Source organism: Oncorhynchus kisutch, linkage group LG17 (genome assembly GCF_002021735.2).
Source record: "Oncorhynchus kisutch isolate 150728-3 linkage group LG17, Okis_V2, whole genome shotgun sequence".
Lineage (NCBI taxonomy): Eukaryota > Metazoa > Chordata > Actinopteri > Salmoniformes > Salmonidae > Oncorhynchus > Oncorhynchus kisutch.
Genome location: NC_034190.2, coordinates 56289716 through 56317281, shown reverse-complemented (window position 1 = coordinate 56317281; position 27566 = coordinate 56289716). Strand labels below are relative to the sequence as shown.

General features: G+C 43.5%; 1 protein-coding gene across 1 annotated transcript; it reads left to right on the top strand.

Moving 5' to 3' along the window:
* LOC109907954 (cytochrome c1-like) lies at positions 1–16475 on the top strand. The gene is made up of 4 exons (XM_020506269.2): positions 1–487; positions 13004–13384; positions 13735–13843; positions 15092–16475. The coding sequence occupies exons 1-4, from the start codon at positions 421–423 to the stop codon at positions 15096–15098; spliced, it is 564 nt and encodes a 187-aa protein (XP_020361858.1). The 5' UTR covers positions 1–420; the 3' UTR covers positions 15099–16475.
* Positions 16476–27566: the final 11091 nt, after the last annotated feature.

Below are 27566 nucleotides of genomic sequence, written 5' to 3'. Positions count from 1 at the left end.
CACCATCACACCCCCCGAAAGTACCAGCACCCGTCCTCCACTCTCGACACACTCACACTCTCTCTTTCCCTTGCCCTGTGCCTGTCTCTCTCCATTCTACCAAGTAGCCGGCCAGATCCTTTCTCTCTCTCTCGCTCTCTCTCTCCTGCCCTGTCGACATCCATCAAGCGTTCCACGCCTTTCTCCCTCAGCCTCCAAAGCCGTGCCGTCTGCCGTTACTGCTGCTGACCGTCCGTGTCTCTATCTACAACAAGTTCCCAGGGACATTTTTGGAAACTTTTTCCTCAAGACATTTATTTTTTTTCCTATCTCCCTGGAGACGCCAGTGCATGTGGTGCTGTGTGTGAAAGGGTCTAGTGTTGCTCTTTGCCCTGGGGGTCTCTGTACACCATTAACCAGAGGAGAAGACTACTTGACATCATGATCAAAGTTCAGCGGCTGCTTCTGCTGGCCCTGGTCGGCCACCTCTGTGCCGTCGCACACGCAAGTAAGTCAACAACCAGGGCTCGAGCCCTCATGGCACACTGTCTTTTCTGTCTGGCCACTCTGCCTGATTTTCACACTCCCACACCACACATCTCTTATCATACTCACACACCCTTTGTCTGTTTGGCTTGTATCCTGCCGCGTCGTGAATTTGAATCTTGAGTCTGCTCTTAGTTCTTTGTTCTTAGTTCTAAAGTTTCTCTCTCAAGGAAAAGTGAAAACACCTTTTTGGTTTGATTGATGTTTATTTTGTTTTTCACAGTAGTTATTTTTTCATTTGAAATGTGTACAGCTGTGGTATTGGCCTCTTGTAATTCTCCTCTAAATATAAGTTGTGCGTTTCATTTAGCAGTGAATTGCTTTGGATCATCCTGAATGGAAAAAGAAGAGCCTTGGCCAAGGGTGTTAATGTAATAAAGAGGGGCGACTGGGTGGATAGTCTGTGTCGATTCTAACAGTTCCCTCTCTCTCCCTCCCCCCACACTCCTTCCCCAAGCCTCGGTGAGGAGGAAAGTTGGATTCGGAGACACAAGGGGGAATGTGATGTAATGGTGCGAGGTCTTGTGCCTTGTGCTCATGATTTCTTGGCCGCCGGCAGGGAGAAAAAGGAATATCCTTTGGAAGGCTACCAAACAGTGCTCGGGTCTGACCAAATATACACACTGTACACTTTTATCCGAAAGCTTTACCCTCCCTATCTTTCTCTTTCCCTCTCCCACTCTCCCTTGCAAGTCCTAGGTAGGAAATCCTTTCCCCATGGGGAGGGAGAGAGGGAGAAAAGTGAGCAGAGACAGAGTACAGAAGGACTAGTTTGTGTGTGGGTATTAATAGAAAGTAGCTCTATATTTAAGACTGTCATATGGATGTGACTGGGAGAGAGAACACCCGGCTACGTGAGGGCTTAACAGTGAGGGCTGCTGCCTGCTGCCCCACCTCTACCGCATGTTGTTAGACTGCCATGGCCCACCGCCCCCTCCACATTTACCCATCTTTGGCAGGGTATCAAGCTTTACCAGCCCCCCTCAACCCCCACTCCGGCCGCCCCCTCCTCTCCTACTATTCCCCCTACTCCCGGTTGATGAGTCTAGGGCCGGGCCAGGGCACAGTTGAGGGGGGTTTATTTTTAAACTGCAACCTTTACCGACCAGACGCAGCCCTTTTCACAAAGGCCCGAAGAGCGTCAACTCTTAAAGCTGCTCCTCTCTGCTCCACGCCCTGACAATAAAAATAACATGAATCAAATAAGTAGAAAAACCTGCACATGCTCCGAAAAGAGCCTGTTAATTATTTTTACCCAGTTGACTCCCTATGCATTCCTCTCCCAAGCCCCTCCTGGCTCAAAATGAGCTTTGTCTGAGCCGCTCTCCTTTAAAAGACTCACTCCAGCACATCTGGCTACAGACCCAGGTCAGTGCCATCTGTCCATGCCTGCTTGTAAAGTGATTCAAGTGTGCCCTCACACACCACATACAGAGCATTCGGAAAGTATTCAGACCCCTTGACTGTTTGACTGTTTTGTAACGTTACAGCCTTATTCTAAAATCGATTAAATACATTTTTATCTTCATCAATCTACACTCAATACCCCATCATGACAAAGCGAAAACAGGTTTTTAGCCATTTTTGCACATATATTTAAAAAATAAAACCATAAATACCTTATTTACGTACGTATTCAGACCCTTTGCTATGAGACTCAAACTTGAGCTCAGGTGCATCCTGTTTCCATTGATCATCCTTGAGATGTTTCTACAACTTGATTGGAGTCCACCTGTGGTAAATTCAATTGATTGGACATGGTTTCGAAAGGCACACGCCTGTCTATATAAGGTCCCACAGTTGACAGTGCATGTCAGAGTAAAAACTAAGCCATGTGGTCGAATGAATAGTGTGTAGAGCTCCAAGACAGGATTGTGTCGAGGCACAGATTTGGGGAAGCGTACCATAACATTTCTGCAGCATTGACTCTTCCTAGAGCTGGCCACCTTGCCAAATTGAGCAATCGGAGAAGAAGGGCCCTGGTCAGGGAGGTGACCAAGAAGCCGATGGTCACTCTGACAGAGCTCCAGAGTTCCTCTGTGGAAATGGGAGAACCTTCTAGAAGGACAAGCATCTCTGGTGCACTCCAACAATCAGTCCTTTATGCAGTGGTGTAAAGTACTTAAGTAGAAAAACTTTTTTGACAACTTTTACTATTTCTTCACTAGATTCTTAAAGAAATAATGTACCTTTTACTCACTACTTTTTCTTTGACACCCAATAGAATACTTGGTCATCTCTATTGCCTCTGATCTGGCGGACTCACTAAAAACAAATGCATGAGTGTTGGAGTGTGCCCCTGGCTATCAATACATTTTAAAAACAAGAAAATGGTTCCGTCTGCTTTGCTTAATATAAGGAATTTGAAATTATTTATACTTTTACTTTTGATACTTAAGTATATTTAGAACCGAATACTTTTAGACTTTTACTCAAAAAGTATTTTACTTGGTGACTTTTACTTTTACTTGAGTAATTTTCTAGTAAGGTATCTATACTTTTACTCAAGTATGGCAATTGGGTACTTTTTCCAACACTGCCTTTATGGTAGAATGGCCAGACGGAAGCCACTCCTCGGTAAAAGGCACATGACGGCCCACTTGGAGTTTGCAAAGAGGCACCTAATGAACTGACTATGAGAAAGAAGATTCTCTGGTCTGATGAAACCAAGATTGAACTCCTTGGCCTGAATGCCAAGCGTCACATCTGGAGGAAACCTGGAACCATACCTACGGAGAAGCATGGTGGTGGCAGCTTCATGCTGTGGGGATGTTTTTCAGTGACAGGGACTGGGAGACCAGTCAGGATCGAGGGAAAGAGCAAAGTACGGAGAGATCCTTGATGAAATACTGCTCCAGAACACTCAGGACCTCAGACTGGGGCCAAGGTTCACCTTCCAATAGGACAACAACCCTAAGCACAAAGCCAAGACAGTGCAGGAGTGGCTTCGGGCCAAGTCTTTGAATGTCCTTGAGTGGCCCAGCCAGAGCCCGGACTTGAACCCAATCAAACATCTCTGGAGAGACCTGAAAGTAGCTGTGCAGTGACGCTCCCTATCCAACCTGACAGCGCTTGAGAAGATCTGCAGAGAAGAATGGGAGAAACAGTTGTGTCAAGCTTGTAAAATCAAATCAAATTTTATTGGTCACATACACATGGTTAGTAGATGTTAATGCAAGTGTAGCGAAATGCTTGTGCTTCTAGTTCTGACAGTGCAGTAATATCTAACAAGTAATCTAACAAATTCACAATGACTAGCTTATACACACAAATGTAAAGGGATGAATAAGAATATGTACATATAAATATATGGATGAGTGATGACCGTGCGGCATAGGCAAGATGCAGTAGATGGTATAGAATACAGTATATACCTATGAGATGAGTAATGTAGGGTATGTAAACATTATTAAAGTGCCGTTATTTAAAGTGACTAGTGATACCTTTTATTAAATCTATTTATTGAATGGATTAAAGTGGCCAGAGATTTGAGTCTGTATGTTGACAGCAGCCACTCTGTTAGTGATGGTTGTTTAACAGTCAGATGGCCTTGAGATAGAAGCTGTTTTTTAGTCTCTCGGTTCCAGTTTCGATGAACCTGTACTGATCTCGCCTTTTGGATGATAGTGGAGTGAACATGCAGTGGCTCGGGTGGTTGTTGTCCTTGATGATCTTTTTGGCCTTCCTGTGACACCGGGTGCTGTAGGAGTCCTGGAGGGCAGGTAGTTTGTCCCCGGTGAGACGTTGTGCAGACCGCACTACCCTCTGGAGAGCCTTGTGGTTGTGGGCGGAGCAGTTACCGTACCAGGCGGTGATACAGCCCGAAAGGATGCTCTCGATTGTGCATCTGTAAAAGTTTGAGTGTTTTAGGTGAAAAGCCTAAATTCTTCAGCCTCCTGAGTTTGAAGAGGCGCTGTTGAGCCTTCTTCACCATGCTGTCTGTGTGGGTGGACCATTTCAGTTTGCCCGTGATGTGTACGCCAAGGAACTTAAAACTTTCTACCCTTTCCACTACTGTCCCGTCGATGTGGATTGGGGGCTGCTCCCTCTGCTGTTTCTTGAAGTCCACGATCATCTCCTTTGTTTTGTTGATGTTGAGTGAGAGGTTATTTTCCTGACACCTCCGAGGGCCCTCACCACCTCCCTGTAGGCCATCTCGTTGTTGTTGGTAATCAAACCTATCACTGTAGTGTCATATGCAAATTTGATGATTTGAGTTGGAGGTGTGCATGGCAACGCAGTCGTGGGTGAACAGGGAGTACAGGAGAGGGCTGAGAATGCACCCTTATGGGGCCCCAGTGTTGAGGATCAGCGGGGTGGAGATGTTGTTTCCAACCTTCACCACCTGGGGCGGCCTGGACCCAGTTGCACAGGGTAGGATTAAGACCCAGGGCCAGGTAGGCTGGAGGTGATATGATCCTTGACTAGTCTCTCAAAGCACATCATGATGACAGATGTGAGTGCTACGGGGCGATAGTCATTTAGTTCAGTTACCTTAGCTTTCTTGGAGACAGGAACAATGGTGGCCATCTTGAAGCATGTGGGAACAGCAGACTGGCATAGGGATTGATTGAATATGTCCGTAAACACACCAGCCAGCTGGTCTGAGCATGCTCTGTGGGCACGGCTAGGGATGCTGTCTGGCCCGGCAGCCTTGCGAGGGTTAACACGTTTAAATATATATTTTTTTTAAGGTGAGCCCACAGGTTTTGGTAGCGGGCCTTGTCAGTGGCACGGTATTGTCCTCAAAGCGAGCAAAGAAGTTGATTAATTTGTCTGGGAGCATGACGTCAATGTCCAGGACGGGCTGGTTTTCTTTTTGTAATCCGTGATTGACTGTAGACCCTGCTACATGCTAAGGTTTGAGCCGTTAAATTGTGACCCTAATTTGTCTCTATACTGACACTTTGCTTGTTTGATTGCCTTGCGGAGGGAATAGCTACACTGTTTGTATTCGGTCATGTTTCCAGTCGCCTTGCCATGATTAAAAGCGGTGGTTCGCGCTTTCAGTTTTTCGCGAATGCTGCCATCAATCCACCGTTTCTGGTTAGGGAAGGTTTTAATAGTCACCGTGGGTACACCATCACCGATGCACTTGCTAATAAATTGGCTCACTGAGTCATCATATACATCAATGTTATTGTCTGCGGCGACCCGGAACATATCCCAGTCCACGTGATCGAAGCAATCTTGAAGCGTGGAATCCGATTGATCAGACCAGCATTGGATAGATCTGAGCACAGGCGTTTCCTGTTTTAGTTTCTGTCTATAGGCTGGGAGCAACAAAATGGAGTCATGGTCAGATTTGCCAAAGGGAAGGTAGGTGAGGGCTTTAGAGTAGCAATGGTCCAGAATGTACCAGCTTGTGTCGCGCATTCAATATGCTGATAGAATTTAGGAAGCCTTGTACTCAGATTAACTTGGTTAAAATCCCCAGCTACAATAAATACAGCCTCAGGATATATGGTTTCCAGTTTACATAGAAGTCCTTTCAGGGCCATCATGGTTTCTGCTTGGAGGGGATATACACGGCTGTGACTATAATCGAACAGAATTCTCTTGGTAGATAATGCGGTCGGCATTTGATTGTAAGGAATTGTAGGTCAGGTGAACAAAAGGACTTGAGTTCCTGTATGTTGTTATGATTACACCATGAATCGTTAATCATAAGGCACACACCCCCACCCATCTTCTTACCAGAGAGATGTTTGTTTCTGTCACCGCGATGTGCGAAGAAACCGGGTGGCTGTACCGACTCTGACAACATATCCCGAGTGAGCCATGTTTCCATGAAACAGAGAATGTTCTAATCGCTGATGTCTCTCTGGAAGGCAACTCGTAACCTAATTTCGTTCACCTTGTTGTCTAGAGATTAGACATTGGCGAGTAATATTCTCAGAAGCGGTGGATGGTGTGCTCGCCTTCTAAGTCTGACCAGTAGGCCGCTCCGTCTGCCTCAACCGCAACGACCGCGTTGTTTTGGGTTGGCCTCTGGGATAAGATTCCATGTCCAGAGTGGAGGTCCGAACAAAGGATCTGCTTCAGGAAAGTCGTATTCCTGGTCGGAATGTTGGTAAGTTGACGTCGCTTTTATATCCAATAGTTCTGCCTGGCTGTATATAATAACACTTGAGATTTTCTGGGCTAACAATGTAAGAAATAATACATAAAAAAACTAATTACTGCATAGTTTCCTAAGGACCTGAAGCGAGGCGACCATCTCTGTCAGCGCCATCATGCCATAGTCCCGAGGATGTAATCGCGGCCAAAGGTACTTCAACAAAGTACTGAGTAAAGGGTCTGAATACTTATGTAAATGTGATATTTCAGTTTTTTATTTGTAATAAATGTGCAAAAAATGTCTTAACTTGTTTTTACTTTGTCATTATGGGGGCATTGTTTGTAGATTTATGTAGATTTAAACAACAATTTAATACATTTTAGAATAAGGCTGTAATGTAACAAAATGTGGAAAAAGTCAAGTGGTCTGAATACTTTCCGAAAGCACTGTATGAGACGTGCGCTGTAAAATCAACTCAGGAAAGCATCTCTTACGTCACCAGCATGCCTTTTTTTTAAGCTTTTCAAAAGTTTCAAGTTTGAAGATGTAGGCTTGCCTGTTTTATGCCAAATCTGTGTGGAGAGAAAATACAGATCTGTCTGAGTTTGAGTCAGCCAAGGTGGAGGCTATTTTAGCTTGTGAACGCAGTAGCCCCAGACAGAGGTGTAGTTTGGTGTGGCAGGCACTGACAGAGGGTAATTGAGTCCAGCCATAAGGCCAAGGGGGCACCTCCACAACATAGCCAAACCAAGGGCTGGTGTGTCTTCACTGTCAGCATGAACATGAATGTCTCACTCCTCTTACACCTACACCACAGGCCCAGACACAGTGAAGAGAAGAAATAAAAAACACATGACTGCATAGAAACGTATAAAACAGTGAACTGATGGTATCATTTGATGGCTTTCTGGACTTTAACTTGATATATTTCTTGTGGCTCCTGTTAAGCCATCTCAATTCATATTGCTGTATTTATTATATGCAACTTTTCAGGGAAGTTAGGAACCAATATACACAGGCAGTTAGGAAAGCAAAGGCTAGCTTTTTCAAACAGAAATGTGCATCCTGTAGCACAAACTCCCCAAAGTTCTAGGACACTGTAAAGTCCATGGAGAATAAGAGCACCTCCTCCCAGCTGCCCACTGCACTGAGGCCAGGAAACACTGTCACCACAGATAATCTATGATAATCGAGAATTTCAATAAGCATTTTTCAACGGCTGGCCATGCTTTCCACCTGGCTACCACAACCTTGGTCAACAGCTCTGCACCTCCCCACAGCAACTTGCCCAAGCCTCCCCCATTTCTCCTTCCCCTAAATCCAGATATCTGATGTTCTTAAAGAGCTGCAAAATCTGGACCCCTACAAATCAGCTGGACTAGACAATATGGACCCTCTCTTTCTAAAATTATCCGCCGCAATTGTTGCAACCCCTATTACTAGCCTGTTCAACCTCTATTTCGTATCGTCTGAGATTCCCATAGATTGGAAAGCTGCCGCGGTCATCCCCCTCCTCAAAGGGGGAAACACTCTAGACCCAAACTGTTACAGACCTATATCTATCCTACCCTGCCTTTCCAAGGTCTTCGAAAGCCAAGTTAACAAACAGATCACCGGCCAATTCGAATCCCACCGTACCTTCTCCGGTGTGCAATCTGGTTTCCGAGCTGGTCACGGGTGCACCGCAGCCATGCTCAAGGTCATAAACTATATCGTAACCGCCATCGATAAAAGACGTTGTGCAGCCGTATTCCTCGACCTGGCCAAGGCTTTCGACTCTGTCCATCACCACAATCTTATCGGCAGATTCAACAGCCTTGGGTTCTCAAATGACTGCCTCACCTGGTTCACCAACTACTTCTCAGACAGAGTTCAGTGTGTCAAATCGGAGGGCCTGTTGTCCGGACCTCTGGCTGTCTCTATGGGGGTGCCACAGGGTTCAATTCTCAGGCCGACTCTTTTCTCTGTATACATCAATGATGTCGCTCTTGCTGCTGGTGATTCTCTGATCCACCTCTACGCAGACGACACCATTCTGTATACTTCTGGACACTTTGTTAACAAACCTCCAGACCAGCTTCAATGCCATACAACTCTCCAACTGCTCTTAATTAAATGCAAGTAAAACTAAATGCATGCTCTTCAACCAATTGCTACCCGCCCGCCCGTCTAGCATCACTACTCTGGACGGTTCTGACTTAGAATATGTGGACAACTACAAATACCTAGGTGTCTGGTTAGATTGTAAACTCTCCTTCCAGACTCACATTAAACATCTCCAATCCCCAATTAAATCTAGAATCGGCTTCCTATTTCGCAACAAAGCATCCTTCACTAATGCTGAGAAATATACCCTCGTAAAACTGACTATCTATCGATCCTTGACTTCGGCGATGTCATTTATAAAATAGCCTCCAACACTCTACTCAGCAAATTAGAGGCCGTCTATCACAGTGCCATCCGTTTTGTCACCAAAGCCCATATACTACCCACCACTGCGACCTGTATGCTCTCGTTGGCTGGCCCTCGCTTCATATTCGTCGCCAAACCCACTAGCTCCAGGTCATCTATAAGTCTTAGCTAGGTAAAGCCCTGTCTTATCTTTTTTGCTCCTTTGCACCCCGGTATCACTACTTGCACATTCAACTTCTGCACATCTATCACTCCAGTGTTTAATTGCTTAATTGTAATTATTTCTCCACTATGGCCTATGTATTGCCTTACCTCCCTAATCTCACTTCATTTGCACACACTATATATAGACTTTTTTATTGTGTTATTGACTTTACGTTTGTTTATTCCATGTGTAACTCTGTGTTGTTTGTGTTGTACTGCTTTGCTTTATCTTGGCCAGGTCGCAGTTGAAAATGAGAATTTGTTCTCAACTGGCCTACCTGGTGAAATAAAAATACAAATAAAGAATCCCTATTAGCTGCTGCCAAGAGGGGGGAGAAAAGGGGGGGTTAACTTAATGTGCTGTTAAAGTTAACTTAATAATAGATTCATGAGTTTCACTGGATTTATCGCTATATTTGTTTTGGTGACTCAATATTTTGCAGCAGTTAGCTTGAGATATATTGGTGATATTTAGCCTATATATTTTTTAAGTTCACAGGATATACGGCTTGGTAGACGTCGTGTGCCATCGGCGGCCTCAGTTATGTTGTCCAGAAGAGGACAAGTCTATTTTTAAAATTTACATTAGGTTGAGTTGTCAACTAACACGAATTCAACGTGAAATCAACAAAAAATGTCACCATGTCATTGGATTGAGATTAAAAGTTGGCTGAAAAAAATACTAAATCTCCTTATGTTGATGACTTTTTGCAAATCCAATAAGTTTTCCACGATTCAGCGTCATCACCTTGATATTTTATGTTAAAATATGTGGAAACAACGTTGATTCAACTAGTTTCTGCCCAGTGGTATATCTCTACTCGAGGAAAAAAACATGGCCTGTATGTGGACACTATTGCATCTAAGATAAGAGCCCGTGGGAATATTCCACTCTGGCAATCAGACCTCTCCTGCTCAACTCAAAGTGCAACTCATACGGTTGGCATGGGAGGCCAGCGGTTCTGCTTAGGCCATACCGTGATAAGATGGGAGGATACCTCCCCAGCTAAGGAACAACATTCTTTGGCTCCAGGACCACAGCAGACACACTCCCTCATACATCTGCAGATGGGCCCTACCTGTCTACAGACAGCTTAGCACAGGCCTATCTCCCCCCTAAATGTACACACACGCATGCAACACACACACGCATGCAACACACACACACACACACACACACACACACACACACACACACACACACACACACACACACACACACACACACACACACACACACACACACACACACACACGGGGGTCCCTCAGTGGCAGCTGATGGTGATGGATCTGTCCTGCTATCTCTCCCTCTTTCACAATGTATATTTTTCTCTCTCACCCTCTCTGTTGTTCTCCCTCACGATGCCATTACTGTCCGACAGGCAGGATCCCGACCCAATACGGGCCCCACCTTCTCCCGGCCCTTTGCTGTATTCTGTCACTCTCTCACTTTTCACTCTCGCCCCTTTGCCTGTTTGCCTGCCTTTTATGGTCCCCCCTCCTCCCCAAGGATCTTGTTTGAGAGAAATTTTAAAGCAGGGTCATCGAGACAGACTTTTACTGCTCAGCGGTGATTTAGGGAGCTGATGATACACACACACACTGAAACTCAAACATACACACACTCACACACCAGTTGAGGCTGGTGGGAGGAGCTATAGGAGGACGGGCTCATTGTAATGGCTGGAATAGAATAGGTGGAACAGCGTCAGACATTTGGTTTTCATGTGTTTGATAGCGTTCCATGAATTCCATTCCAGCCATTACAATGAGCCCGTCCTCCTATAGCTCCCCCCACCAGCCTCCTCTGTCACAACCACATCTGCTCTGAGGTCAGGCTATAATGGGACATTAAACCTGAGACAGACTGTGGAACTAGGCCCCTGTTCATGGAGCAGGATGAGTGAGAGAGTGAATAAATGAAAGTGGCTGCCCCTGGGCTCTATATCGTTCCGGCTTCAATCAACCCTTTATCACCGCTCTTGCGCCCTCTCCACCTCGCCCCACTCTCCTCTTGCAGAGCTAACGTTACGCATTCCCAAAATCTTTATCAGGATTTTAATTTTAATCATAAGAAGGTGGGGGGGGGGGGTGGAATCTACAGAAGCAGGTACAGCAGAAAAATAAAATACTTTTTGTCTTAACTTAATTCATGGGGTGGGGGCATGGCAGGGAGAAGATGGGGAGAAGAGAGAGAGAGAGCGAGAAGCATAGTGGTAAGGAGGGAGGGAGAGAGAAGGAGACAGGGCAACAATCCTGTTCTCTTACTCACTAGCACAGCTGTATTAGCCAGCACAGTTGGAAGGAAATAGTACTTAGAGCTTATTATGAGCAGCGGACATAATGGCACTTTATCATCAGACTTTCCAAACAAACAGCAAAGTCATTGGAGAACAAGCATTTTATTTAATTATAACAAGCAAGCCAGTTATATTTAAACTTGCTTGTTGCTAATGAGAATTTGAGCAAATAGGTGACTAAGAATAATGGGGAAGTTATGGGACAATGAGAGAGAGAGTTATTTTTAACCTCGTAAAGCATTCTCTATTGTAAAGGGTTTTGAAGAATCTCTGTGAAACGGCAAAGAAATGATGCCAGGTTCTAAATTAAGACAGATCTAAGCTCAGAGAAGTTTCATATTGCAGATTTGAAAGGGCAAAGAGTACTCTCGGGGAAAAGGAGAGACTGCAGCAGAACACGTTGCAAGTTTGCAAGTTTACCATAATTTCAGTCCTCCACTAAAATGGACTTCTACTTAATAATTTCGAAGCTGCGCTGTCCAAGCAAAGTTGTGGTCTGGAAGGGAACAGGCACAGATAGGACTTGATTTGTAGAGCGCTACAGTAAGGTCTCACTCAGCTTCTACTTTGCGGTCCAACCCTTTGAACAAAGAGGCTATTCTTATTACAAGTGGGTTCATACAATTATAGGATAGATTATAGTACATTTCACTACAAGCATTGACGTTCCACTGAGCTCAGCTCAAAGAGCTTCCTTTCCAACTGTTATTGCCATCCAAAAATGGCCAGATGAGAGGATTTTTATTTAGGTTGAGATCGTGCAGATCTTTGGTCTCTCTGGTAACATCACAAACAACTAATTCCAACACATTTGAGTCATTTGGATCCCGTTTTCTCAAGCAATGCGCAACAACTGTTAAGCATCTACTGTAGTTGTGTTGTTTTATACTGAATTGTCCATTGTTTCTTACTCCTCTTGGTGTTTTAATGGTATGCCCTCATCTGCTGACTTCCTGCCGTCCCTATCTAGGGCCTATTAAGGTGGAGACTCCATTTTACAGCAAATAAGGCAGAGGGTGGGGCATGCGAGTGCGCAAACACAGCCCAAGACAGGATGGAGAGGGGTGGGTGGGACTGGGGAAGAGGGAGGGAGGACCAATGTTTGTTCAGTCATGGGATGTGGCAGCCATGTTCTCACTGCTACTGATGATTCAAGCCTTAGGCAGTGAGAGAAAATGACTGGGAACATAATGTCAAGGAAGAATGTTAATATTCACGTAGTTTTTCTCTCAAATTATTTCACCATGCCCTTGCAAATTAGGTACTTTCCAACCGTCATTCTCTCTTTCCAGCTACTACATTTCAAAACTATTGTGAAATGACAGAGAAACCAAATGGTGAATAGGAATCCATGAGCTGTTGTTTAGGATATTAACATCACAGAAAAAAATAAATGATCATGTACAGTATGTCATCAACAAATGTAGTCTCTCTCTTCAGCGTGTGTGAATATTGTTTATTTGCCTCTACCAGTCTCTGACCTCTCTTTGCTTCTCGTCAGGCACACTGGTGACACCGGTGACAGATTCCCCTGCTGTTCCCGAGGCCACCGAGGCCCTCAAAGAGGAAGATCCCGTAGTCACCCATGCCCCTTCAGCTGAACCCGAAGCTACGGCCGAGGATGTCGTAACGGACACTCCTGCCGCCGAGGATGTCGTAACGGACACCCCTGCCGGAGAAGAAACCGCCGCTACTGAGGCTGCTGCCACGGAGGTCGCTCTTGTGGAGACCGAAGCCCCTGCCCCTGCCACTGAAGCTGCCAAGCAGGAGGCGGCCACAACTAACGCCCCTGCCATCCACACTGAGGCCCCGGCTGTGCCCGAAGCCGAGGCCACGACAGCTGCAGAGGCTACGGAGGCGGTGGAGGTGGAGGAACCAGAGGGTAAGTACTGAGGATCTCAGGACAGGAGATATCTGTAATTAGATAGATATAGAGAGACCATGAAACTGAGAAAACCCTCCCAATGCTACAGTCTGTCTGCTCCCATATAGCGTTATCAAATAGAGGCCAATGATATGTAGAGCACAAGACACCATGAGATTGCTTTGCCTGATTCTCCCTTAATTTTAATTATTTCCTTTCAGTGGATTTTGTCTTTGTTCTATCTTTCCGTCTTTACATCTATCTTTTCCTTCTCTCGGTTTCCTTCCTGTTCTTTCACCAAACGTGTTGTTGTGTCCCTATTGAGATCACTCTGGTGGAGTAACTCAGCCTTTGTGTTCCTTCCACAGAGGGTATGGGCTCTGGACAAGTGGTTGGTATTGGGATTGGTGCATTGGTGGCAGTGATCGTTGTCATCGCCGTGGTGATCGCAGTGGTGAGGAGAATGGGCAAATACTCGTAAGTACCTCCAAGGGATACTCATATGGAACTAGATTGAGTGCAGGCATGCACGTGCACGCATACACAGTGTGCATGTCCTGTTTGCCTTGTCGTGATCTCATTAGAGGACTAAGAATGCTGTAGAAGCATGAAGCTACCATAAAACCATGCACAATACTCTTACATTTCCACAACTTACGCATGCAGATACTGTACATAAGAATGGTATCCTGAGTTCATCTGACTCTGGGGATGTAGATAAAGGGCCAAACTATCCCTTTAAGCCACAATGGTGAAATTGGTGTATGGGTTGTTATGAAGAATGTGTTTTAATAGGTAAGACACAACCTGCATCACTTTTCAACCATAACTGGTCCTCTGAACATAATATATTTGAATCATAGATTCAAATAGAAGTGTCTGAATTTCTTTGAAAAGGAAGTTGTGTTTATTAACTTTTTAAATGGGAACAAGAAGCATGTTCCAACAGACAGCTGCTGTACTCTCTACAACACTTCTTCCTCTGAGAATGCTGTCATGTCTGGGGATGTGCTTGCCTGCTAACAGGGAACGTTTTCTATGCCATAGGGCGGCTGCTGCTGCTGCTGCTGCTGCTGCTAAGAAAAGGGCTGCCAAAAAAAGGAGCATCTTGGTTTCTATAATTTTCTCTTTGATTGTTTCCCAGTTAACCATCTTAACCCCCTGACTCTCCATGGTTCAAGGCTGTCCTCTTGAGTGTTCTATCTCGATAACTAATTCAAAGATATTTGTTGTTGTCTTTGGTCCATTTTGAAACGCTTTGTATGAATTGACTAGATTTGGAATTTAATACATTTTACTTTCACAAATTCCATGATTTCAAGTCTGTTTCTCCTTATGTAAAACCATACAAAACAAGCTATATCCTTATCCCAGGCCCAAAATGTCTGTACAGTGTCCATAACCAACTGGTCTAACACCCAGTATATTGAGATGTGTGAATTAATTAAATTACATGAATCCATGTTTTTATTACCTCATTTTGGGGTCAATAGAGACTCCTTATATTTATGAATGATGATATTTCATTTAAAACTACAGTATCTACTAAAAGTAGTGTTCTGTATGTGTGTTATCTTTAAAATCATAAATCAAGTAGGTTTTTATATTTTATTTTCCAAACCATCTTCAATCATCAACTGACATTTTTTATGAGGCATAACCAGATGTTTGTGTGTGTTGGCCTATTTGTCTTACTCTCTTTCTCCTTCTCGCTTCATCCCTCAGCCCCTGAGGAGAAAGGCTGCAAGACAGGAAGTCCCCAAAAAGTTCTGGCAATTCTGATCTATGTAACTTCCTGTCATTAAACAAGCATTCTACCAGCACTCTAACTTAACCAGGATCTTGGACTGTTGACAAAAGGAGGGGAAGGTGTGTGGGGGAGGATGTTTGCCCACTTCTCCTCTTCTCCCCCAATCCCAAGACGGAGCCATTGACATCAACGGTCCTGTACAACCACACAGCAAACCCCCATACCAACAACCAAACTGAAAAAAAGGTTGCCCACAAGATGTCAAAGTGAATTTCAGGGTCTTTCATTTGGATTTGTAAAAATAAGGGAGTAAGGGATTATCTCACTTGTGGTAGAAAACGCTCTCTCTTATGCAAGGGTGTGTACATTAACACAGATGTGCATTAGAGTTGGTGAAGAGGACCTATACAAGAAAAAATGGGAATATGGAAAAAAGGAGATGGGAGAGAATGTTGTGAATTCCACGGGGTGTATATACCATGCAAAGGGACTATAGTTATTACTTTATCATATGTTGCAGTTGCCTCACTATAGCATTCAGTATATGGAACATTGCAAAGCAGCCAAAGGCTATTGTGGCCAATGGACCTGACTGAAAAACCAACCACATTAGTATTTTGTCACCTTACAACTATATGAAGCACTGTATGCAGAAGTTGTTTCGACATTGTGCTCATGTCCTGGGGGTTAGCGAGGGGCCATTGAAAAGACGGCTCATTTGCAAGTGCAACGTGACATTCTGCCAGCTTTAACACTGACATAAAAACCTAGTACATATCTGTGAAATTTAGCAGAAGGGTTTGTGCCACTGTCTCTGGTATTCCATGGATAGTTTGGAGATGTTACTATTGAAGTACATTAATGTGAATTGACTGTACTTTAACTGCCACCCATTCCAATAGGACAGTTTTGACGACTACAGGTTTCACCAAAAAATGTGTTCCATGTACAGGTAGTGGTTATTAGCCCCCATTCTGCTAGCATTGTCTTTTATAATGTATCCACCGTACTTCTGCTTACTTTAGCTGGGATAGAGTATACCAAGCAAAAATACACACACATTTTCTTCATAACCGTTAGTAGTCATTAACGGGTGTAAAAATCATTCAGTCTCAGCTTAGCTCCGCTTGCATTAAGAACTCAGTTAATAAGTGCACTGAATGAGTGATGATAATTGTTTAATGAATCCGCTTTAGACACTGCAATCGTTTGCAACGACATTTATGTTCCGCTTTTGCTCCATATTATCAACTCTAGGTCTTTCATTTTACTGTCTGATTTCTTCAAGTCCTTTTATTTAATTGCAGTGTGTTTGTTCATACTGTTTCAATAAAAAAGTGAAAACACTCCACAAATATACACTGGCTTACGACATGTTTTTTTTTTTTAAGTATACGTTGGTATAATTTAAATGTTGTATTGTCTTCGTTGCTCCTTTGTTTCTTAGCTGTTGCTTATCAAATTTGTTTCCATGACACTTTCTATCAAGTAAAACAATTCACAAGTAACTCTCCCTAGAATGTCGAACACCAAATAAGTAGTGGTGAAACAGCAAGGAATTAATTAGCTCATGACACTGCAATTTTTACCTCAAACTGTTTCCCATATACTTTAGTGTAAAAGTAGCACACACCACTACCCAGCTTGCAGAAGTCGGCGGCGAAAGCTGATTGGTCCAGTCAGGTAATGCACAAAATTACAACACTGCTCCAGTGAATCAAGACAAACAACAGTCAAATGCAGTCCCCAGGGGAGTTGTATGGGTTGCTTGAGACCGTTAAGTCCGTTGGTTGGCTGTCGACACCCAGGGTGGTTCTCTGACAGTTAGGTGTGTATTTTTTATGATGTGTTGTGGAGTTTTTCATACGACACTGCTAACGTGGGGCAGCACTCCAACAGTGAGCTGTGAAGCACACAGAGCTGGCCTGTGTCTTGCTCTCTCCTCCATGTGGTTTTAGGCAGCGTCCCAACGCCCACTGCCCCAGTCCGCCAGCTTCAGCCCCCTTTAGCTCTGCTCTCTCTCTCTCCACACTGGGAACAATGGAGTCTTTTGAGAGGAAGAAGATGGAGAAGCTATGGGCTGTTGTGAAGCTCACCAGCTCTGCTCTCCTGCCAGTACACATGTAGCCTAAATGGGCTTCCCCCCACGGCCCACAGGAGGTGCTACGTCAAATTCTGTACATTGCTCCAGGGTGGAGTCACTTCCTGGGCTGGCCTCATGTTGATGCATACACTCACACTCACATACACATACAGACATATCCAATGCAGATGTACACCACAACTGTATACATTATAATGTACAAAGACAAACACTTGAATCTCATACAATGCATTCGGAAAGTATTCAGACCTCTTGACTTTTCCATATTTTGTTACGTTACAGCCTAATTCTAAAATTTAAAATTAATTATACAATTCCCTCATCAAGCTACATGCATTACCCCATAATGACAAAGCAAAAACAGATTTGTATAAATTATATGTAAAAAAATAAGAATAAACTGAAATATAAATATATTACATAAGTATTCAGACCCTTTACTTTGGCAGTGATTACAGCCTCAAGTCTTCTTGGGTATGATGCTACAAGCTTGGCACACCTGTATTTGGGGAGTTTCTCCCATTCTTCTCTGCAGATCCTCTCAAGCTCTGTTAGGTTGGATGGGGAGCGTTGCTGCACAGCTATTTTCAGGTCTCTCCCGAGATGTTAGGTTGGGTTCTAGTCCAGGACTTGCCTCGGCCGCTCATGGACATTCAGAGACTTGCCACTCCTGCGTTGTCTTGGCTGTGTGCTTAGGATCGTTGTCCTTTTGTAGGTGAACCTTCTCCCCCATCTGAGGTCCTGAGCACTCTGGAGCAGGTTTTCATCAAGGATCTCTCTGTACTTAGCTTTGATCATCTTTCCCTCGATCCTGACTAGTCTTCCAGTCCCTGCCGCTGAAAAACATCCCCACAGCATGATGCTGCCACCACCATGCTTCATCGTAGGGATGGTTCGAGGTTTCCTCCAGACATGACGCTTGGCATTCAGGTCAAAGAGTTCAATTAGATATTATATTAGACATTAGCAAACTCCAAGCAGGCTGTCATGTGCCTTTTACTGAGGAGTGGCTTCCGTCTGGTCACTCTACCATAAAGGCCTGATTGGTGGAGTGCTGCAGAGATGGTTGTCCTTCTGGAAGTTTCTCCCATCTCCACAGAGGAACTCTGGAGCTTTGTCAGAGTGACTATCGGGTTCTTGGTCACCTCCCTGACCAAGGCCCTTCTCCCCCGATTTCTCAGTTTAGCCGGGCGCCCAGCTCAAGGAAGAGTCTTGGTGGTTCCAAACTCATTTAAGAATGATGGAGGCCACTGAGTTCTTGGGGACCTTCAATGCTGCAGAAATTTTTTAGTACCCTTCCCCAGATCTGTGCCTCAACACAATCCAGAGCTCTACAGACAATTCCTTCGAACACATGGCTTTGTTTTTGCTCTGACATGCACTCTCAACTGTGAGACCTTATGTAGACAGGTGTGTGCCTTTCCAAATCATGTCCAATCAATTGAATGAACTCCAATCAAGTTGAAGAAACATCTCAAGGATGATCGATGGAAACAAGATGCACCTGAGTTCAATTTCGAGTCTCATATCAAAGTGTCTGAATCTTATGTAAATAAGGTATTTCTGTTTTCTATTTTTAATACATTTGTAAAAATGTCTCAACCTGTTTTCACTTTGTTATTATGGGGTATGGTGGCTGTAACGTAACAAAATGTAGAGAAAGTCAAGTGGTGTGAATACTTTCCCGAATGCACTGTATACACGCGGGTACATACTGTACAAATACACGCACGCACGTGTGCAGTTCACACACAAAGACAAAAACAGCACTCATGCAGAAGCCCAGAGAGGCACAGACAGCCACACAAAAAATCTATCTTGTCCGTCTGCACACACATGAGCTTTGTGTGTGTGTATGTGTGAAATAAAGCTTTGTGCTTGTGCCCTCCTGCCTGGGTTTTTATGGTTGCCCCCCCCCAATTCACGGTGAACACTGCATATGTCAGCTCAATCGGAAATTACCTTTAAATTTCAAGCACGCTACAACACGCGATTGGATTGCATCCTGGCATTAATGTAATAAAGTTTGTACATGTATGTATGCAAATGTATGATAAACTCCGCAAAAAAAGAAATGTCCCTTTTTCAGGACCCTGTCTTTCAAAGATAATTCGTAAAAATCTAAATAACTTCACAGATCTTGATTATCAAGGGTTTAAACACTGTTTCCCATGCTTGTTCAAAGAATCATAAACAATTAATGAACATGCACCGGTGGAATGATCATTAAGACACTAACAGCTTACAGACGGTATGCAATTAAGGTCACAGTTATGAAAACGTAGGACACTAAAAGAGGCCTTTCTACTGACTCTGAAAAACACCAAACGAAAGATGCCCAAGGTCCCTGCTCATCTGCGTGAACATGCCTTAGGCATGCTGCAAGGAGGCATGAGGACTGCAGATGTGGCCAGGGTCAATAAATTGCAATGGCCGTACCGTGTGACGCCTAAAACAGCGCTACAGGGAGACAGGATGGACAGCTGATCGTCCTCGCAGTGGCAGACCATGTGTAACAACACCTGCACAGGATCGGTACATCAGAACATCACACCTGCGGGACAGGTACAGGATGGCAACAACAACTGCCGAGTTACACCAGGAACGCACAATCTCTCCATCAGTGCTCAGACTGTCTGCAATAGGCTGAGAGAGGCTGGACTGAGTGCTTGTAGGCCTGTTGTAAGGCAGGTCCTCACCAGACATCACCAGTAACAACGTCGCCTATGGGCACAAACCCACCATCGCTGGACCAGACAGGACTGGCAAAAAGTGCTCTTCACTGATGAGTTGGGGTTTTGTCTCACCAGGGGGGATGGTTGTATTTGCATTTATCATCGAAGGAATGAGCGTTACACCGAGGCCTGTACTCTGGAACGGAATCGATTTGAAGGTTGAAGGTCCGTCATGGTCTGGGGCGGTGTGTCACAGCATCATCAGACTAAGCTTGATGTCATTGCAGGCAATCAACACTGTGCGTTACAGGGAAGACATCCTCCTCCCTCATGTGGTACACTTTCTGCAGGCTCATCCTGACATGACCCTCCACCATGACAACGCCAACCATACTGCTCGTTCTGTGCGTGATTTCCTGCAAGACAGGAATGTCAGTGTTCTACCATGGCCAGCGAAGAGCCCGGATCTCAATCCCATTGAGCACGTCTGGGACCTGTTGGATTGGAGGGAGGGCTTGGGCCATTCCACCCAGAAATGTCTGGGAACTTGCAGGTGCCTTGGTGGAAGAATGGGGTAACATCTCACAGCAAATCTGGTGCAGTCCATGAGGAGGAGATGCACTGCAGTACTTAATGCATCTGGTGGCCACACCAGATACTGACTGTTACTTTTGATTTTGACCCTCCCTTTGTTCAGGGACACACTATTCCATTTCTGTTAGTCACATGTCTGTGGAACTTATTCAGGTTATGTCTCAGTTGTGGAATCTTATGTTCATACAAATATTTACACATGTTAAGTTTGCTGAAAATTAACGTAGTTGACAGTGAGAGTTTCATTATAAAATTGTGTTTGTGCTACAAAACAACCTAGCTTGTCCAGCATCTACTGCACAGAGGTTAGGTGGTCCTCTGTAGCTTAGTTGGTAGGGCATGGTGCTTGCAACAACAGGATAATAGGTTCAATTCCTGGGACTATCCATAGGTAAAATGTTTGTATGCATGACTAAGTCGCTTTGAATAAAAGCTTCTGCTAAATGGCATATACGCTGAGTATACAAAACAATAAGGACACCTGTTCTTTCCATGACATAAACTGATTAGATGAATCCGAGTGAAAGCTATAATCCCTTATTTTTGTCACATGTTAAATCCACTTCAATCGGTGTAGATGATGGGGAGGAGACAGGTAATAATAATAAACAAGAATTACGAGGATCATTTATGTTGGTGGTTAGGGGAACTAAAAACAAAGGTTAGGAGAACTAAAACAACAAAGTTAGGTGAATTTACGTAGCAGGTTAGGTGAATTGGGTTAGGTTTAGAATACTTTAGTTTCTGTCTCGAGTAACTAGACCTTTAGTAGGTGTCATACATATTGGAGGTGCTCAGAAATATGTAAAGTAGATTTCGTCTGGCTCTGAGGCCAGGCTGGAGATTGAGGTAAACTAGGAAGGTAAACAGGGTACACACATAAATAAAGTCACTTTTCTCACACTCCTCTCACCACAAATGTAGTTATCATATTTTCAAGATATTGCCAGTCTAGAGCGATCAGTGGCTGTGATAAACAAAGATTGGGCCTCCACGGTTGAAAAGAGGGATGTAAAATGCCAAGCTCTAACAGATCTTAACAGTTCTTCATGCTAAATAATTGACCTACTTGGTAAGGAAGAGGGGAGGACATTGTCTTTTATATGAGTATAACATGATAATATTGTATTGTTAACTCCTCCCTGTACGAATATAACTTTGTGTACTCTGTTAATTATGATCTAAACTCTTGACAGTATGTAAATACTTCTATTGTTTCGATAAAAGTTGTAGCTTTTGTTTGTATTGTCATGATTGTTGATATCTCTGGTGTGATCGTCTGGTATATTGTGTGTATTGTATATTGTAAAACATTTGTTCAAATGTTCATCCTAAAAATAAAAAAATACATTTTATAACATAACTACTTGTTACAGTACTAGTTATGTATACTGAACATGTTCATATGAAGAAATCAGTCAATTTAAATTAATTAATTAGGCCCTAATCTATGGATTTCACATGACTGGGAATACAGATTGGCATCTGTTGGTCAAAGATAACTTTAAAAAATGGGTCTTACAATGCCCTCAGGATCTCATTACGGTATTTTTGTGCATTCAAATTGCCATCAATAAAATGCAATTGTGTTCATTGTCCGTAGTTTATGCCTGCCCACAACATAAACCCACCGCCACCATGGGGCACTCTGTTCACAACGTTGACATCAGCAAACCACCTGCCCACACGACTTCATACATGTGTTTTGCAGGTCATACATGTGATTTGCAAATTCTCTAAATTGATGTTGGAGGTGGCATATGGTAGAGAAATTAACATAAAATTATCTGACAACAGCTCTGATGGACATTCCTGCAGTCAACATCCCAACTGCCCACTCCCTCAAAACTTGTGGCATTGTGTTGTGTGACGAAACTGCACGTTTAAGAGTGGGCTTTTATTGTTCCCAATGATCATATTATTGATATGTCACACTCGTCAGGTGGATGGATTATCGTGGCAAAGAAGAAATGTTCACTAACAGGGATGTAAAGAAATTTGTGCACATCATTTGAGATAAATAAGCTTTTTGTGCGTATAAAACCTTTCTGGGATCTTTTTTTACAGCTCATGAAACATGGGACCAACACTTTACATGTTGCGTTCATATTTTTGTTCAGTGTATATCATTGTATTTGTGTACTTCAAATATACCAAAATGTATTAATAATTAGTATGAATCGATTTTCACTGAGGCAGATAACGAAAGGAGCATATCGAAAGTTATATCCATTGATTCTTCAAAACGAAGGATGTTAGTATGCCCATATCCTCCACATGGAGTTGGCATGAATGCCTGGCCTGCTCTGTTGTGGGCTTGATGGGCCAGCGTGTGCACATGAGAGGGAGTGACACATGCCTGAATGTGAAAGTACATGAGATCCTGATGTAATGGAGAGAATGTCAGCCCATAGGCCTTGAGTGCAGCAGACAGCTGGGGCAGAGGGTGTGTGTGTTTGTGCATGGGCACGCATGCACATGTGTCTATGTGTCTGTGTGTATGGGAGACGTGACAGGCAGAGCACTGCTTGTGGTGTGTATGTACAGTACATGTCAATTTGTTGTTTTAAGGGAACTAGGACCATGGGAGTTAGGAGACTTAAGCCCAATTTATGATACAATATGCCGGGGTGTCTGCGACGTTTAAAAAATGTTAAAGGTGAGCCAACCTCCACTCCGGACAACACCTAGCTTTTCTACCATCAAAATAGGATTCCAGGACAGGTAGTATGTGTGTTTGTATAAGTGTGTGTGTGATTTTGTGCACGTACATGTCTTTGTGCACGTTCGTGTGGGAGCGTGCTTTGGCTGCACATCTGGTGGGCTGGGATATATAGAAGTGTTTTTCTGTTCTAGTGACATGACTGTACTGTCATGAGAGGCATGGTTTTGTGCCTGGCAGCTGGGAACATGGATCGCCGTCGTGTGACACTCAGTGTCTGTAAGAGACGCCTATTGTTTGGCCAAAACACTGTACATTGATGGGGCTCTGATACACAGTGGCATTGTAGGCCCTCGGCCCCCCACACTTCTGTGGCTACAGTTTGGTGCATGTGTCATTGCCACAAGCCTGTATCTGCCTCGACAGGATACTCTCCCATGCATTTAAATTAGTGGCATGTTTCATCACAGTTTTACTGATTTCTCCAACAACAGTTCCGTTTCTTAGATCATCCTTTGCCCCATAAAGTCCCAGTAAGTCATATTCACCCTCAAGATCTGTGAGAGTAGCCTATTTGAAAGGTGCAATTTCCTGGTTGCTAAAATTCTAATAGGTCACCTAATTTCAGTTTGTGACAAAACAAGCAGTCATTGTGTAGAGAATCATTGTACCATCTAAACCGCAGTGAAATATGTTTTCCATAACCAAAAATATTTTCAGCTGTTTAGAGCTGGTGTACAAAATCGAAAGTTAAAGACACAAAAACGAAATGGAAGAAATGAAGCATAGCAATAGCGCACATAAAACAAATCTACAGCTTCTTAGACTTGCTTTCAATAAGAATGTGAGTTTGGTCAGGTCGCCCAAAAAGTTACATATTGCACCTTTAAAATTGGGTGAACTTTGCTTTCGGGTCAGTATATGTTGGGTCCTGCCCTCTTACTGGTGTAGAAGAAGGATTAAGTAGTGTGTTAACCTTGAAGTAGTAGTGTGTAAAAGTAGTTATCATCTTGGCAGAGGGCCACTGACATTTATCATATGGTTAAACCCGTTTCTTAGAAGTCACAAAAGATGGCATGCATGCACTCGTCTCGACATGTGGTGGCAACATTTGACACACATGATCCCTGTAACTCAACTTGACAAGTCAAGGGAGGTTGAGCCCAATTGCACAATGTGAGACTTTTATATGAAAGTATAGCTTTTTTTCTTGCTTTAAAAAAAATGAATGATTATGTATTATTCTGATGCTTTCTTAATTAAGTTACAATAATCGATTGATGTACAACAAATATACTCGCGAGACGTGAACCTTAAGCAAACGCAGAACTATTGAGTCAAATTCTACCACACATCACACAAAAAAATGCTCCAACGTTGCGAGACTGACACATCAAGTACATCCATACTTACAGAGTTTACAATTGTGCCATAGTTTATATCTTTCTTCTCCATGGAATCCCCTTTAGTCAACCGGCACATGCACCTCATGCACCTCAGGCTACTTTTGCTTACATTGCAAAGGTGGGGAGGTCAGGCTCTTGAGCCCAGTTTACAGTCAAGTGTGTGAGAGCAGCAGCAGCTCCAGTCGCGGCCTCGTACTACCATCACAATGTCTAGTTTGGCCTACAGAGTTTTGATATCGGAACAACCCCCTGTGGATAACCAACTGACCGTCAACATGAAAAGAACCCCGCTTCCTCATTGATCACATGATAAAAAGCGTCTCCAACGATATGACGGTCTCACATGTGCAGGTATTCATATAGCCCTCAAAGAATGTTCTGTATGTTGACATGAATATGAAAGCTGGAGATATGCCATGAGAACAGCTGCTCTATCAGTGTACTGTAGGTGCTGGATTAATGCAACGCAGCTTGTGGCTCAATTGACAATTGTTGAGAAAACAGGTCTGGTAAGTGTTGGACGGAATAAAGACATTCCCCAAACAGCCATTGTGGGTTAAATTGGTCTGCTGTGTTTGTTCCTTTCTTTTCTGTCTGTAAACTAGGAAAATGAATCAACCAAAGGAACATACGGTACTGCTAAAAATATTGCATGTTTACAAAATAAAACATGTAAATAAACACTCATAAGTTATCCAGTATTTGATTGTAGACTACTTGACACAATATACGTTTGTGAAGAAAGCAAGGTCAATGTAAGTGTAGACCTATCTAGGATACAACCGATTCAACAAGCCTCCAAATGTTAACCAATTTTACTTATTATAACATATACTACTATTTTCTACTATCTGCAATTGTATAATGAGCCACATAATTATATATTATCAAACAAAGCAAGGTCTTCTTTGACAGATGAAGTCTGCAGCATCAGATGCTGTCAGATGGAGAAAGTGATGTCAATCTTCTTCTATACATTGGGACATAGTGCACTCAGGTGGAGAATGAAGCTAATGCATGTCTAATCAGTGTCTGCAGAACTGCTGGTTTTCATCCTTCCCTCGAATCTGGGACCTGGACCGATTTAGACCTGGGACCTCATTTATGAAACTGTGTGGAGGATTCATGTCAAAAGGTGGTGTAAGGACAAAACACAGAAAGTGCTTACGTAAAAATATTCTGATTTATAACACAGTGTGCACGTATAAATCACAATCAACTCTAAATTTGGCGCACGTGAGCGAGCATCTTGTTCCACCCTTTTAACGCCCATAGTTGCCTATAAATAGTGAAATGCCCTTAATTAATATTCATCCATAATTGACTACATGACGACAATGATGGCAAATCCCGACAGAAAGGCAAAAAATTATAATTTCACCCAGTGTGAAATAAAAGTTATTGTAGGGGATGTTGAAGCAAGACAAAATATATTGTTTGGTGGACACAGTGTGGGCATTACAAATGCCAACAAGGCAGCATGTGGCGGACGCTGTTACTGCTGCAGGCTCAGAAGGTCAGACCCTCTCAGAAAAAAAAGTGGTCCGACATAAAAGCGGAGGCCATAAGGCGCATAGCCTTACACAGACAAAGTGTTTGTGCCACAGGCGGGGGACAGGGACACCGTAGCTCAACCCCCTTGATGGGCGTCTTGCCAGTATTATAGCGGAATCCCTCCTGAGTAGTGACGGAGGTGGAGGGGGAAACAGACATGCAAGACACACCGGATGATCCAGGTATGTAATTAGTATTCCCTCGTTTGGAGAGTAAACCAAATGCATTCAAGTTGTATTTAAACATTTATTTACACAAACAATGGTGACATTTTCCATTGTTTTTAGTCACTGTGTTCCAGCGGGGTCGGTGGTGCTGTAGCTGAGCAGGAGCTGAGTCGCCCAGCCCCCTGTCTCCACTGCACCTCGTGCGTCACAACCCTCCAGCAGCAGTGTCCTCACAGATGCAGTCCTGCAAACGCAAAGAGACACCATCGATGCGATTAACGAGGTTGCCAAGGAGTTGAAATGGGAGTTGAAGTGCAGATCCTTCTCTGTAAAGCTGGGCCCACTACAGCACAGATATCAAAAACAACAGCTCTTGGTAATCGGAACCCGGCTCATAAGCCACTCATCATCTATGGCCAGTAAATTTTGCTGGTCTCTGAAAATTCGCTCACTCTGAATTCTTCCATTCGCCAAATCTTCCAACAGTGCCAAAGCAGCCATTGTGCGTCATTATGCATTGTAATTGCATACCTTTTTATACCCACTCATTTGATTGTCACAGTTACCCAATTGCATAAGAGAGTGGCATATGCCTTCTTTTGTGCCTTACGCAACATTTATAAATGAGGCCCCAGGTGAGTGGGCTTTGATTAGTCAATGACATTACAGTGACTTGATTAAAATTACCAGCACTGCTGACCTCAAAGGCATGGATTTGATTACCCCTGAAATAAGAGATTTAAAATCAAATCAAATTTTATTTGTCACATACACATGGTTAGCAGATGTTAATGCGAGTGTAGCGAAATGCTTGTGCTTCTAGTTCCGACAATGCAGTAATAACCAACAAGTAATCTAGCTAACAATTCCAAAACTACTACCTTATAGACACAAGTGTAAGGGGTAAAGAATATGTACATAAAGATATATGAGTGAGTGATGGTACAGAGCGGCATAGGCAAGATACATTAGATGGTATTGAGTGCAGTATATACATATGAGATGAGTATGTAAACAAAGTGGCATAGTTAAAGTGGCTAGTGATACATGTATTACATAAAGATGCAGTAGATGATATAGAGTACAGTATATACATATACATATGAGATGAATAATGTAGGGTACATTATATAGCATTGTTTAAAGTGGCTAGTGATATATTTTACATAATTTCCCATCAATTCCCATTATTAAAGTGGCTGGAGTTGAGTCAGTGTGTTGGCAGCAGCCACTCAATGTTAGTGGTGGCTGTTTAACAGTCTGAATGGCCTTGAGATAGAAGCTGTTT

Bases quoted from the DNA above. Each gene is read 5' to 3' on its own strand.
- LOC109907954 (XM_020506269.2), top strand. From the start codon at position 421: ATGATCAAAGTTCAGCGGCTGCTTCTGCTGGCCCTGGTCGGCCACCTC. The intron at 488-13,003 runs GTAAGTCAACAA...GCTTCTCGTCAG, and splicing joins CTGTGCCGTCGCACACGCAA to GCACACTGGTGACACCGGTG. The intron at 13,385-13,734 runs GTAAGTACTGAG...TTCCTTCCACAG, and splicing joins GGAGGTGGAGGAACCAGAGG to AGGGTATGGGCTCTGGACAA.